The sequence below is a fragment of the Ostrea edulis genome, chromosome 1, assembly GCF_947568905.1.
Source record: "Ostrea edulis chromosome 1, xbOstEdul1.1, whole genome shotgun sequence".
In the NCBI taxonomy this organism is placed as follows: domain Eukaryota; kingdom Metazoa; phylum Mollusca; class Bivalvia; order Ostreida; family Ostreidae; genus Ostrea; species Ostrea edulis.
Genome location: NC_079164.1, coordinates 2031955 through 2047251, shown reverse-complemented (window position 1 = coordinate 2047251; position 15297 = coordinate 2031955). Strand labels below are relative to the sequence as shown.

At 37.8% G+C, this 15297-nt stretch overlaps 1 protein-coding gene across 1 annotated transcript; it reads left to right on the top strand.

The window, feature by feature from the left end:
* Window positions 1–852: 852 nt before the first annotated feature.
* On the top strand, window positions 853–15042 carry LOC125664933 (uncharacterized). Its single transcript, XM_056145439.1, has 4 exons — window positions 853–2621; window positions 8083–9764; window positions 14505–14860; window positions 14966–15042. Exons 1-4 carry the CDS (start codon window positions 1005–1007, stop codon window positions 15040–15042), a joined length of 3732 nt encoding a protein of 1243 aa, XP_056001414.1. The 5' UTR covers window positions 853–1004.
* The last annotated feature ends 255 nt before the right edge of the window (window positions 15043–15297 follow it).

The following is a 15297-nucleotide window of genomic DNA, read 5'->3' as shown; positions in this document are numbered from 1 at the left end:
AATATCCTTACCTAATCACCCGTAAAAACGTAAAGCAGAATATCCTTACCTAATCAGCTGTAATAACGTAAAGCAGAATATCTTTACCTAATCACCTGTAAAAATGTAAAGCAGAATATCCTTACCTAATTACCTGTAAAAACGTAAAGCAGAATATCCTTACCTAATTACCTGTAAAAACGTAAAGCAGAATATCCTTACCTAAACACCTGTAAATACGTAAAGCAAAATATCCTTACCTTATCACCTGTCAAAACGTAAAGCAGAATATCCTTATCTTATCACCTGTCAAAACTTAAAGCAGAATATCCTTACCTTATCACCTGTAAAAACATAATAGTTCACGATTTCTCCGTAACCTGTATCAGTATGAATGAAGACATTCTATTGAGTGATTACACAGGATGCAAGGGACATTATACATAGGGGTCCATTTTAATATAATGCGTCTCAAATTTTAAAATAAGATTCATCCGTGTATGTTTCTTTACCCCACCCACCCACCCCTTTCAGAATAGATCGAGAATATTGGTATGACCGTTTAATTTTGCTCTCTGAAGGTAAACAAGTGTGTATACTGGGTCATTGTGAACTTTAAATCTAGATAGCGTATACAAACTGACGCCGCGCAATAAGATGACAGGACTAAATCTGTAGACGGAAGGTCGAAATATCGGGGAGGCCATATTGGATTTACGGGTGTGACAAATTGCAGTGTTGTAAAATTGTTAAGAATGAATAAGATAATTGTTTAAATGATCAAAATAGAATTAATGTGAAAGATCTGCTCTCACTGATCATAATGTATGCAGTTTAGATGAAGGAGGGGCTGTATCTTTGGTATGTATTACTGATTTTTTTTTTATTGTATTTAAGAATATTAGATTGAATGACTACTTTTAATATCACGTTGCAATCTTAGATTGTATATTGTTTAACCTGTCAACTTATTAAATTTGTCTCGTATTTATTGACAGTGAACTTGTGTGACTCATATACCAGAAATGCTGCACCCCCAGCGCAGTGCCCAGACCGTCCTACTGTGTGACCTCTGTGAAACTGTCGACCTACAGAGTCACTGTGAACTTTGTAATGTAAACTTATGTAAGGCCTGTGTTGAGGAACACCTTTCTGATTCATCTAAACAACACGATGTCGTGTCCTTTTTACGCAGAAAGTCTACTCCTAGCTACTCAAAATGTCCGACACACGCCGACAAACATAGCAAACTTTACTGTGAGGAATGTGACGTTCCTGTCTGTTCTACCTGTGTCTCAAAAAAACATAGAGGGCACAATTTATGTGATGTCCTGGAAAAATTCAACTCTAGTACGGCGAGTTTACAAAAAGATTTAGAGGAACTAGAGAGCAGAATTTATCCCCGTTATGAAGAAATGGCGTCCGATGTCCAAACTGAGAAATCTGAGTTACAAACGAAATACGGGAAACTGACAACAGCTGCCGATCAACAAGGAGAAGTCTTACACCGGGAGATTACCGCCATTGTCAACCAGCGAAAATCCGACATCCAGGAGATGAAAAATAAACATATGGCCGCTCTAGATAAAAACACAGATGAAATTACACAGAGAATTACAGAACTTAGAAAGATCATTGAGGACCTGAAGAAAATACTGAACACCAAGGACGTCTCTCTAACGTCTACTTACAAATCTAGGAATGGCGAGTTCCGACAATTACCTCCTAAAGTCCGAGTTACATTACCGAGTTTTTCTCCTTCCAAAATAGATAAAGATCAGCTCAATAAAATGGTAGGTTCACTGTCATTATTGTCCATTACAAAACAACAAGGCTGCACAATCAAACCACTGCTTGATGAACCGGGAGTCACCACCACCATAGACACTGAGTATCAATATCTATACAATGTTAGGTGTCTAAGTGAAGAACAAGTCTGGACATGCGGTAAAAACAAAATAATGAAGCTTTTCAACCTCCGGGGTAAACTACTGACATCAATAAAAACCAAGTCAGGGAACGCACCAGAGGACATAGCACTGACACGGGACGGAGATCTTGTTTATACTGACTATGATAAAACTATAAACCTAATAAAAAATAAACAGATACAGACCGTGGTCACACTACAGGGATGGTACCCTCTCTATGTCTGCAGTACCGCCTCTGATGATCTCCTGGTTACCATGATCAGTGATGACTGGACACAGTCCAAAGTTGTGCGTTACTCTGGCTCCACAGAAAAACAAAGCATTCAGTTTGATGATCAGGGTCGTCCTCTCTATTCATCTGGTGTTTATAAATACATCAGTGAGAACAGGAACCTGGATATCTGTGTGGCTGACTGTGAAGCTAATGCAGTAGTGGTGGTCAATCAATCAGGAAAACTCCGATTTAGATACACTGGCCATCCCTCTAATACCAAGCAATCATTTACTCCACGCGGCATCACTACAGACAGCCAGAGTCGCATCCTGACAGCAGACCATGACAATTACCATATCCACATCCTAGATCAGGACGGACAGTTCCTCCGTTACATTCACTGTGATTTAGAATACCCTCACGGTTTATGTGTGGACATCAGAGACAACCTCTTTGTGGCTGAGTGCAGAACTGCTAAAGTGAAGAAAATCCAAAATCTATAAACACAGTGTTAATTACATCTACCAACACAGTGTTAATTACACATCTCTTCAGTGTTAAGTACATAATCTACACTGTTCTGTGTTGATAACGGTAATAAATGTTAATTACAGTCCTATGTTGATTACAGCTGCGTTAATTACACCAGTGTTTGTGACTTATAATTGACGTGTTGTGTATGTGTGTCTGATTGAACATTATGTTGTTTGTTTTCTGTATATGTTTCAATGTATAGATAAATACATGTAGATTTAGAGTACAGTCTTACATTATCAGTGAAACCTTACTTAGATTTGCAGTACTGTAACGTGCGGCCTTTATCGCAGATCTTCAGACACAAGGTCACAGTCTTCTGATTATCATGTTGATAAACAACACGTATCTAAATCTCCACCATTCTACAAAATAAACGCTCACAAATTAAAATCAAAATAAACACTCACAAATCAAAATCAAAATAAACACTCACAAATTAAAATCAAAATAAACACTCACAAATTAAAATCAAAATAAACACTCACAAATTAAAATCAAAATAAACACTCACAAATCAAAATCAAAATAAACACTCACAAATTAAAATCAAAATAAACACTCACAACAAATTAAAATCAAAATAAACACTCACAAATTAAAATCAAAATAAACACTCACAAATTAAAATCAAAATAAACACTCACAAATTAAAATCATAACTAAATGAACCGGTAATTAAGAATTAATTGATCTTTACATGACACCAGGCTTACTCCATTACAAAAATTAATTACATGTAGATGTTATATAGGCGGGAACCTTATAGTGATCAGTCTGTGTGTCCGTAGATTGACTGGGCTTAGTCCATTACAACAATTATTTAAGACCCCTGTTATATAGTCGGGAGCCCTATAGTGATCAGCCTGTGTGTCCGTACATTGATAGTTTTCTGGACGTTTTTGGCAACCATTAAACTGAATATGTATTCACGAACTTATATCAACTAATTTGGTTGCAGATCAAGTTTGAGTTCGGGCTCTCTTGACTCATTTTTATAGAGTTGTGGACCTTCAACTTGGCAAATTAGATGCCACAAAGCAGGACTCTTTTGTGATGCTTGTCATCAGAATTATACCTAGTTATGTTACTTTCATACTTTCGACTGATGAATAATCTGTGAGAATTAACAATCTTGTAAACAGGTGGACTAATTACCTATTAGCGACTGTTTAGATGGGTGTCACAATCTCATCCATGAGAAGTATATATAGTACCCTCCTAAATATTCATTAATAGGTAAATAGTGGTATCTTATAAAACCACATCCATTAAAGTGTGTGTGTGTGTGTGTGTGTGTAACACACACACACACACACACACACACACACACACACACACACACACACAATAACCCATATTTGTAAATCTAGGGATGCTGTTATATTGATGCGAAGTTTAATTGTATGAAACGTCAAATAATAAAAAAATGATTTTTCACTTGAAAGTCACGGCATAATCACGTTATTCGCACCGCGCGATAAAGTGTAGGATTTATTTTTCCTTTAGTAAGAGTTATTTGCTCTTTAAATTTGGTTTATTCCGTTACATTACTATAGGAATATGCAAATTTTCAAAACATTCAAATATGGCACCGGTGAAAGAAGTATAAATTAAAACAACCTTGTGCGTGGTGGTGGGGGATGGTGGGGGAATAACGGAATAAACTGCGGTGCAAATAACATGATTATGCCAAAGTCAATACATTTCGTCACGTGACTTTTTAAAATCGCACATCGGAAGTAGGTTTAAATCCCATTTGAGCTGAGTTCACATTTTTTGTGTTGTTTATTGACTTTAAGCCTTACGGCTCATCAGCATAATACCTATTCAATTACAGAGTATAAACAAAAAAGCTGTATACAATAGCACATAAATCTCACCTGTGTCGTAGTTTAATCCCTAAAGGAAGGAATCAACTGTACAACAAAAAAAAAAAAGCCGGGCTAATGTGGATAAATGTAAACACTACCAGGTAAATCATACAGGCACGGATCCAGAATTTTTTTCCAAGGGGGGGGGGGGGGTTGAACCTTTTCACAAAATCGAACCCGTGATATAACTCATTTTTCTTATAAATCGTTATATTGTAATTTTTTTTATCTTTGCAAATTCCAGTCTGGACCCCCTCGATCCCCCTCGAGACTCTAGATCCGTGCATGTCATAGTTGATCATGATGTATGTAACTTAAAAAAAAATATGTAACATATGCTGTCATTAGATAACAAAATGGTTCATATGATTTTGAAATTCGTATTTTAAATGAAAGAGAATTATGTTGTCGTGGTCGTTATAACCGGAATCTAGAATATTTGTAGAAATCTTAACAAATAGTCGAAACTGTTCAACATAATTGAGGAGTTTGCCAGTAAAATACTCCCGTGATGAAAATCGATCCTCCTTCTCATCATTATAAAACTAGGGGGGGGGGGGGATAGCTGTTCCAGGTAACTGGTTTTGTTTTATGAAGAGGGTAGTTGTCGATGACTTCACACTATTGTCTAAAATGCTTGAAAAGGTAAAGATAGTGGAGAGATCGTCCTTGAATACATAACCCCTGTCTTACAGTTTTACCATTACATAAGAACCCATTATTATAAATAAAACGTTGAGGGGGGGGGGGGCACAGTATATCTTTTTGTTTTTGCATATATAAATAACGGAAAGAGGACGTTAAAAAAAGAGAGGCCCCGCCCTGATTCTACATACACTGTATCTGATTTCCTCTCGAAAGTACTTACCGGCCATGCCTTCAAACTTATTTATAACGAAAGAATACATTAGGTAGCCGATTTTGTTTCTCTATAACTAGCAATATGCTTAGCGGAGTTCGAGATGATAAAACTTAGGTTTTGCCAGGTAGGAACCCACATAATGTGCATGTAATGTTCTTTCACATTTGACGTTGATCGACTGCTGAAAGGCAGGTTTTCCTCAAGCATTTTTAAAATCTTGAAAGAAGAAATTAATAGCCAAAAATTGCTAATGTTATATATCAAGATTTTGCCTTTTTCCCGAGGAGGCTGGCTACATAGTGACTCTTGCCCCTAGTCCACAATGGCGATACTTCCCCTACATTCTTGATTTGTTATAGTGAGTATTCCACCAAGAGAAGGCCCTTTTCTGACAACCCACATTTTCTGTTATATGTTTGCGCACATAAAGATATATTCGGTAACACCCCCCCCCCTCATTTTTCCATTAGTAGAAGTGAATGGTAAGAATGTAAGGTAGAAATTATGAATTGAATCCATTTATTGAAAGTCGTTACCTCCCGATATAAAAAGTTTGGGAATTTTTAGAGGCGCGCACAATAAATAGTACGCTACATGAACATGTACTGCCTACACCCAATCTAAAAATCCTATAATCCGCTCATCTCCTATAGTTACACATGTGTAGTACATTATAGGATCTAATTTTAATTAGAATGTACCAACAACCATAAAGAATGCAGAAATTGAAGGTTGGGAAATATGGGGGTTTTGGAGAAAATATGAATTGTATATCACTAACCCCCCTCCCCCTTTCGGATTTTTAAGCCAAACATGTCAGATTTCTTTTATTTGCTTGTCAAGAATTTTAGACAATTGTGAGGTCATCGTCTCCGGCTACCCACCCCCTACTTTGAAAATGACACTACATGCCTGATATATATGGGACTTCATCAAATGAGATGAAAAATCTACCGTTCATTTTATACGCTAGAAAATTCAAACTTCAGGTAAGAAATATTGATAATTGTAAAGAAACATTGTACACTGTACAGGGTGTAGGTGGTGTACACCTTTGCACTCGACTAAAGAAAGGTGTGTACTTTGTGGTCAATGTAGAAAGATCAAACTTCCATAGCATTTAGTAGTGAACATTGTACTGAATACTAGTTCAGATCAGGGGAATCCGGAAAATGAATTTGAGATCAACTAAAACTAAGTAAATCATCATAAACAACAAAAAGGAATATTGCCTAAATTGTTTCTCTCCACCCAGATCAGTAGTTTAGGTAAAGCCCTGAGAGGGACAGGTCTAGAATTTTTTTCAGGGGGGGGGGGGGTGTCCAGTCAATGTTGCAGTGGATTTTGTGGGTAAGTACTATACTAGTCTAGTTGGATGAAAAAAATATCTTATGGAATATATAATGTTGTCCCTGTCCATCTTTATAAACATGTATAATCATACCAATTTGTAATATATCGGCAAAATTTCGGGGTGGGGGGTGGGGGTGGGGCTCCGTTACAAGGATTTTTCAATTTAAAAATTTTATGATCGGTAATACATGTATCACACAGAAAAAAAAAATATATATAGAGTGTTTAAATTGATGTTATCATTTTAGCATTCCTTCCTTGTTTTAGTTTAGAGCCCATTTATATTTTTGTTAGTACTTAAGTCTTTAGACATATGTAACTGCATGCGTAACATTCGTGAAATGGTCAATTCCAGGCTTTTGAATGGATCTCAATATATCATTACCAAAATGGAGAAGCGCATGTGTATAACAGAATATTCTTACCTAATCACCTTTAAAAACGTAAAGCAGAATATCCTTACCTAAACAATTGTAAAAATGTAAAGCAAAATATCCTTACCTAATCACCTGTAAAAACGTAAAACAGAATATCCTTACCTAAACACCTGTAAATACGTAAAGCAGAATATCCTTACCTAATCACCTGTAAAAACGTAAAACAGAATATCCTTACCTAATCACCTGTAAATACGTAAAGCAAAATATTCTTTCATAATCACCCGTAAAACCGTATCAGTCCGCGAGTTATCCATAAACTATATGAATATGAATGAAGATATTTTAATGAGAGTAAATACACAGGGTGTAAAGGACACTGCAATGTACAAACACAAATGTTGTGTTTGATATATATTTTCCTCGGAGATTATATGATTTATCTGAGGATTTTTTTGTATATCGCCTTGAAAATGTAAAATCCATAAAAAGATAATGTAGGTATGACTGTTTGATTTTGCTCTCTGAAAGCAGATAAGTATGTATAAACTGGGTAAATATAAAGTATAAATCTAGATAACGTATAAAAAACTGACGCCGTGCAATAAAATCACAGGACTAAATCTGTAGGCGGAAAGTCGAAACATCGAGGAGGCCATACTGGATTTACGGGTGTGACAAATATTGCAGTGCCATAAAATTGTTTAAAATGGATAAGATATTTCTTTAAACGATCATAATATAATTAATGTGAAAGATCTGCTCTCACTGATCATAATGTATACAGTTTAGAAGAAGGAGGGGTGTATCTTTGGTATGTATTACTGATCATGTTTTCATTGTATTTAAGAAAATTAGATTGAATGAGTACTTTTAATAGCACGTTGTAATTATAACTTGTATATTGTTTAACCTGTAAACATGTTTAATTTTTCTCTTGTTTTAATGGCAGTGAACTTGTATGACTCAGATACCAGAAATGCTGCACCCCCGGCGTAGTGCCCAGGCCGTCCTACTGTGTGACCTCTGTGAAATTACCCCCATACAGAGTCACTGTGAACTTTGTAACGTAAACTTATGCAAGGCTTGTGTTGGGGAACACCTTTCTGATTCATCTAAAAAGCACAATGTCGTGTCCTTTTTAGACAGAAAGTCTACTCCTAGCTACCCAAAATGTCTGACACACGCGGATAAACATAGCGAACTTTACTGTGAAAAATGTGAGGTTCCTGTCTGTTCTACCTGTGTCTCAAAAAAACATAGAGGTCACAATTTGTGTGATGTTCTGGAAAAAATTAACTCTAAAACGGAAAGTTTACAAAAAGATTTAGAGGAACTAGAGAGCAGAATTTATCCCCGATATGAAGAAATGGCATCCAATGTCCAAATTGAGAAATCCGAGTTAGAAACGAATTACGGGAAACTGGCCACAACTGCCGATCAACAAGGAGAAGTCTTACACCGGGAGGTCACCGCCATTGTCAACCAGCGGAAATCCGACATCCAGGAGATGAAAAATAAACACCTGGACGCGCTAAATAAAAACACAGATGAAATTACACAGAGAATTACAGAACTTAGAAAGATCATTGAGGACCTGAAGAAAATACTGAACACCAAGGACGTCTCTCTAACGTCTACTTACAAATCTAGGAATGGCGAGTTCCGACAATTACCTCCTAAAGTCCGAGTCACATTACCGAGTTTATCTCTTTCCAAAATAAATAAAGATCAGCTCAATAAAATGGTTGGTTCTGTGTCATCATTGTCCATTACAAAAGAAAAACAAGGCTGCACAATGAAGTTACCAGAAGCTGTACATGTGTCGTCTCGTCCAGTCAAACCACTGCTTGATGAACCGCGCGTCACCGCCGCCATAGACACTGGGTATGACGATCTATACAGTGTTAGCTGTCTGAGTGAAGAGCAAGTCTGGACATGCGGGGAAGACAAAATCATGAAGCTCCTCAACCTCCGGGGTGAACTACTGACATCAATACAAACCGAGTCAAGGAACGAACCACTGGACATATCAGTGACACGGGACGGAGATCTTGTTTATACTGATTATAATAAAACTGTAAACTTAGTGAAGAATAAACAGATACAGACCGTGATCACACTACATGGGTGGGTACCTCACAATGTCTGCAGTACCTCCTCTAATGATCTCCTGGTTACCATGGTCAGTGATGATCACAAACAATCCAAAGTTGTGCGTTACTCTGGCTCCACAGAGACACAATCCATTCAGTTTGAAGATCAGGGTCGTCCTCTCTATTCATCTGGTGGTTACACTAAATACATAAGTGAGAACAGGAACCTGGATATTTGTGTGGCTGACTATGAAGCTAAAGCAGTAGTGGTGGTCAATCAGTCAGGAAAACTCCGATTTAGATACATTGGTCATCCCTCTAATACCGAGCAATCATTTACTCCATTCGGCATCACTACAGACAGCCAGAGTCACATCCTGACAGCAGACATTTACAATCACCGTATCCACATCCTAGACCAGGACGGACAGTTTCTCCTTTACATCCAGAATTTAGAACGTCCTCACGGTTTGTGTGTGGACCTCAAAGACAACCTCTTTGTGGCTGAGTATCTCACTGCTAAAGTGAAGAAAATCCAATATCTGTAAACGCAGTGTTAATTACACATCTCTACAGTGTTAATTACATATACAATACAGCGTTAATTATAAATTTCAATACTGTGCGAATTACACACCTAAACAGTTCTGTGTTGCTTCTGGTAATAAACACCATGTTAATTACAGTCCTATGTTGATTACAGCTGTGTTAATTACGCTAGTCTTTGTGACTTGTAATTAACGTGTCGTGTATGTGTGTCTGATTGAACATTGTTTTGTTTGTTTTCTGTATATGTTTCAAAGTATATATAGATATATATGTAAATAAACATGATTTAGAGTACTTACTTAGATTTGTAGTACATTAACAGGGAGTGACCCCAAATGTGCGGCCTTCAGATACAAGGTCACAGTTTTCTGTTTATCATGAAAGGTGAAAATAAGTGATCAATCTAATAACTTCTATAAGCAATGTAAAATAGATAGTTGGGCAAACACAGACCCCTGAACACACCAGGGGTGGGATCAGGTGCCTAGGAGGAGTAAGCATCCCCTGTCGACCGGTCACACCCACCGTGAGCCCTATATATCAGGTAAACGTAGCCAACTGTAGTGAAAATCAGTGTGCCAAGAACGGTCTAACAATCGGTATGAAACACGTCAGACAACATTTGAGCCAATGATAGTTTGTATTGGCAACTGTACCATCAACGTGTTTGTCTGTAGCTTGCCTCGATTTAAAAACTGACCATACGCAGAACAAGCTCTTGCGTATCGAATCAGTTAAGATATATAAACACCATATGCAGGTGATAATGGAATATTGCTATACATAAATATGGGAAGTTGACGATGGAGAAGCTGAAATCCTCCAGTTTGTCATACAATTGAGTTGTTAGTTTGCCGTTAATATCTACTTTCAATAAAATATCGACGTATGAAGCAGTAGTGGACAACTCTGTGGTGCTTTGTATTTCGAGTTCACAGGCATATATCGAATAGATATATGACTGAAAATTATTATTGTTAATTGATAAAACTTCGTCGATATATCTAAATGTCGCAATGAAGGTCACAGTAAGAGATCTTAATAAACAACACTCATCTAAATCTTCACGATTCTCGCCGTTCGCCATGCTGTTGGTATTTCACCTATCTCATACGAGTAGTTGAATATTATAGTGAGCATTGGTGCCACATGTTCTGCTACCTCCTTGAGAATTATTGGTGTTAAGTTGTCAGGCCCAGCTGCTTGATGTGGGTTAAGTTGCTTTAGTAATTTGAGGACCCCTTTTTCTGATATTTCAATGTTGTCAATCTCAGGATAATGACCTTCTATCTTACACCGCTGTTTGAACTCCTCCGAACATTTACCGGTTCTGAGAATGCACGTTGGAATTGCTTGTTGAGAATATTAGCCTTGTCTGTTGGATCAGGATGTAGAACTCCATCTGCATTTAGGGACGGTATGCTGTTTCCATCTGATCTTCGGTGTTTTACGAATGTCCAGAATCGTTTCCTGTTGTTACCTGATTTGGATCTGGTGTCACTAGCCCTGCTATGTATTTCCAATACGCCCTTCTCATTTCCTGTTGTGTCTTTCTCTTGAGTTCCTTGAACTTGCTAGTATCTTGTTTGTTGCCAGACTTTTTCTTCCTTCTGGTACATGGTACATCTGTCCTTTTTTCGTATTAATTTTTGGATGTTTCTGGTGATTCATGGACATCCATCTTTGGTTTTTGCATTCTTAGTTGGGATGTTCTTTTGTACACTTCCATCTAATGCAGACTGGAATGTGTCCCAAAGGCTGTTTATTGGCACATGTTCGTCACTGTTTCATAGATGTTAATGAGATTTGTTCGTATACCGTCCCAATCTGCTTTTCCGTATAGTGGGATTTTCCTTGGTCTCTGTTGGATTTTCACAGGCATCAAGTCAAACTCCACAAAAACAACATCATGGTCTGATATTCCAGGACGATGTTCTGTTCTAATGATACTCCCAGGGTGATTTGTTGTCAAAGGTATAGGGTATTCGCTCCACGAGTTGGTGTTTCTATAGCCTGTGTTAGACTGTTGAGAGTGTTGAGAGAAACCATGATGTATGTAGCTGGTCGTGGAGTGATGATGAAGATTTTTGTGGTGGGTGCAGTAAATTTGAAGATTGGGTCCAAGTCGTATGCGACGGAGGTATACGTAGCGCCAATCAAGGATGATATGTTGTGTTGCGCCCGTGAGACATACTTTTAGTAGGATGATTCCGATAGAGCTTTAGACTGATATCACTTAAAAGTGTTAGAAATTCTCATTTGTTTATTACCTGGATGTCATTAGACGTACAGACAGGAAATGCTTTTCACACGATAATTACAGAATCCGTATGATAGAGACGGATATTTTCCGGATTTAGGAAGGACACGTCGACACTTCAATAGTTTTAGAAATGAAACTTTATAGATAAAATGCTTAGATTACATTAAAAATCATAGATAAATTACCAAGTTATATACGAATTATATTAGTAAGTCAGAAGATCTCACTTTATTGAGAAAAGCATGTTTTAGGAGTTTTAGGTACAGTACATGACGTAATCAGCTGCACCATTGCGTCAAGATATAAAAGCCGCGAATCATAGTCCGCGGCGACAGAATTCCGCAAAATATATTACATTACGAAGTTTGGCACCGACTGCTGCACCGAAGTTGAGGTATTTCCTTTATTTTAGCAAATACTTTAAGTATTAAAATACGTAGCTGATTTAGATTATCTAGATAGTACAAGAAAGGGAATTTTAGAGAATTAAAGTATAGTAAATTTATTGAGTACTTAGAAATTCATATTAATTCTTGTCGTGAAATTTGATAGTCGGTGCACTCGGGGTTCCGTCCCTGGGAGACACGCAAGGTCTCTCCCAGTTAGTTACTAGTTATATTTTATAGTTTATAGTTATTAAAGTTATTGTTATTTCAACGGATCTAGTTGGATTTAATATAAATTAGAAAACTTAAATAAGTTTATAGTTCGGTGCAAAGTTGCACCGTCACCGCACATTTCAGGTGCGTTGAATTTAGAATTGATTAATTATATCTTCTGTATGAATGTATACTTGGTAGCGGTAAATTTGCATGGCATGCATATGATATATCCCTGTTCATTGAATATATAGTCTATGACGGTGTTATAGATTTAGGGTGGTGGACTTTAGTATATTACACACGGAGTAGTTTTAGAGTCGGTGCAGAAGCACCTTGCACCGAGTTACTTAGATATCGTACTTAGTTTAACAATGTTCTATATGCATGATATGATATAGATGTTGGGGGTTGGATTTTACGTATAATTAAATTAGTTCAGGTTGTAATCCTGATGCCATTATAATCTAGTAGTATACTAGACTAGTCGTAGTGTTCGAGAACGACTACACCTGTAGCACCCAACACCGGATAATTAATTACACCGGACACCTAGTAGCACCGGGCACCGATCAACACCGGATTTCCATCAGTGTTTTATTACTAAGACATTTTAGCCGAGCAATTGAACTGTGACTATACTTGTGTTTTTGATACTATCAATAAATTATTGTATTAACTATTATACATTTTCTTCATTGATATAGATAGGTACCTTCGAACCCTATTATTGTAACGAGCCTCATAGGTACCGGGTAGATACCTTCTTGGTGTCCTACCATAGATTTTATAATATACATCCAACAGTCGTTACAGTTGTTAGGGTCGAACTTTATGGTAACTTATGAATTGTTAGTGGACGTAAAGATTCATACTTTCAACATTGAAGATGAGAAGTTGGATATATCCACAGGACCTAAGAAAATAATTCCTGTAATCTCCAAGGTGATGCTGAAAAAAGGTAAAGTAGTTTCACCTCATTCTGTGGTACATGTTCTATTAGTTTTGGGTTGTGCAATGCTCCATCCATGTAGGCACGTGCTATGGACTTAGTATTGCGTGGACTGAATTGGCCAATTGTGCTTTGTTTTCTGGACGATATACTAGTAATGGGGAAGAATTTTGAGGACCATATGAGTAATCTGAGGGCTGTGTTTGGACGTTTTCGTCAGTACTGAATTAAACTGAAACCCCGAAAATGTGATTTATGCAAAGAGGAAGTGAGTTTTCTCAGACGAACAGTGAACAAACGTGGTATGGCGATAGGTGAAGAGTATGTGGAGACTAGTAAAAACTGGAAGGTACCAACAAATACCAAAGAGGTGGATTGACTGATTGATTGTATCTTGCTTAACGTCTCGCTCGAGAATATTTCACTCATATGGAGACGTCACCAAGACCAATGAAGGGCTTCAAATTCAGGCCTATGCTCGGCGATTATGGTCATTGAGCAGTGAGGGTTCTTTAGCGTGCCACACCTACTGTGACACGGGTCATCAGTTTTTAAGGTCATTTCCGAGGACCCGTGACATTCACACCTGATGTCGAGCGTTTGGTGATGAAACTGGCACTACCTGCTTTAACAGCTTAGGTCTGTCGCGGCCGGGATTTGAACCCCGGCCTTCCGCATGCGGGGCGAACGCTCTAACCTCTCGACCACCAGAGCAGGCATATAGGTGGACAAAATACTTTTGTCCCTTTTATCAGAAGAAAAGTCAATTGTAAGATCCAGGTAAAAAAGAATGTAAATATATCATGTATATATATAGTTGTGTTTTTTTTTTGTTTACAGTTCAAGGATTCGAGATTGTTTTCTATTTGACAAATGTATGCACGGTATAGTCATTATTTATCATAGTTGAAATATATCCAGTGATTGCGAGTTATTAGATGACGACACATATGTCCATTATGGGGAATCTGGTGAGCTGGTGTCTAATGGAGAAGAGGAAAAGTCACAACAGATAAACATCAAGGAACTGTTGGTGGAGACAGAAGAGATCACATCAGAATCTGATTGGTTCGCGCAATCATCCCCACAGAAAAAAGTAGTAAAAGTGCAAGATGGTAAGGATATGAAGATGAAGGACAGGAGACAAATTCACGCAAAACCAGTTGTCCTGTGCAGGAGTGCGACTTTATTGGGCGTAAACTTAAATTCCATGTTCAAGCAGAATATCTGCCACGTATCTTATGGGATAACCCCAGCCATCAATAAAAGACGCAAAAGTGAGTGAGTGGAGATACATGTATCAACTCCTGCTGTTTTGTTTGGCTCAGTCAGATAGAGTGGAAGATTTAGTGCGATGGGCTGAAGAATTTACCTCCCCACAGGTTCCCTCCCAGTCGCAGATTATGGACAGATCTCAGAAGTAGATGAGGAAGTTGTCAAGGTGGATGAGGTGGCCTGATCCGGGTATCTTTCAGTTAAAACCGATAAATTCCCCAAGCGTTTTGATCCACTGGAGATACCAAATTCTATTCTATCAACATCTGGTAGCAGCACAAAGACTACACTATCTGAACTTTGGGCACCACTTCACGTCTGCTGTGGAGAATGTCCAGGAAGCAGACTATGAATATGCACATTCACATTCTAGGAATGCCAGGATCTTATCCAAGAGAGGGCATGAGAGTGTTGCTGATGATGGACCATCAAACAAATT

What these genes read in the sequence shown, in the direction of transcription:
- LOC125664933 (XM_056145439.1), top strand. Translation starts at nt 1,005, where the DNA reads ATGCTGCACCCCCAGCGCAGTGCCCAGACCGTCCTACTGTGTGACCTC. An exon ending in AAGTGAAGAAAATCCAAAAT is followed by an intron (nt 2,622 to 8,082) that starts CTATAAACACAG and finishes TGGCAGTGAACT; the next exon opens with TGTATGACTCAGATACCAGA. An exon ending in GTGAAGAAAATCCAATATCT is followed by an intron (nt 9,765 to 14,504) that starts GTAAACGCAGTG and finishes AAATATATCCAG; the next exon opens with TGATTGCGAGTTATTAGATG.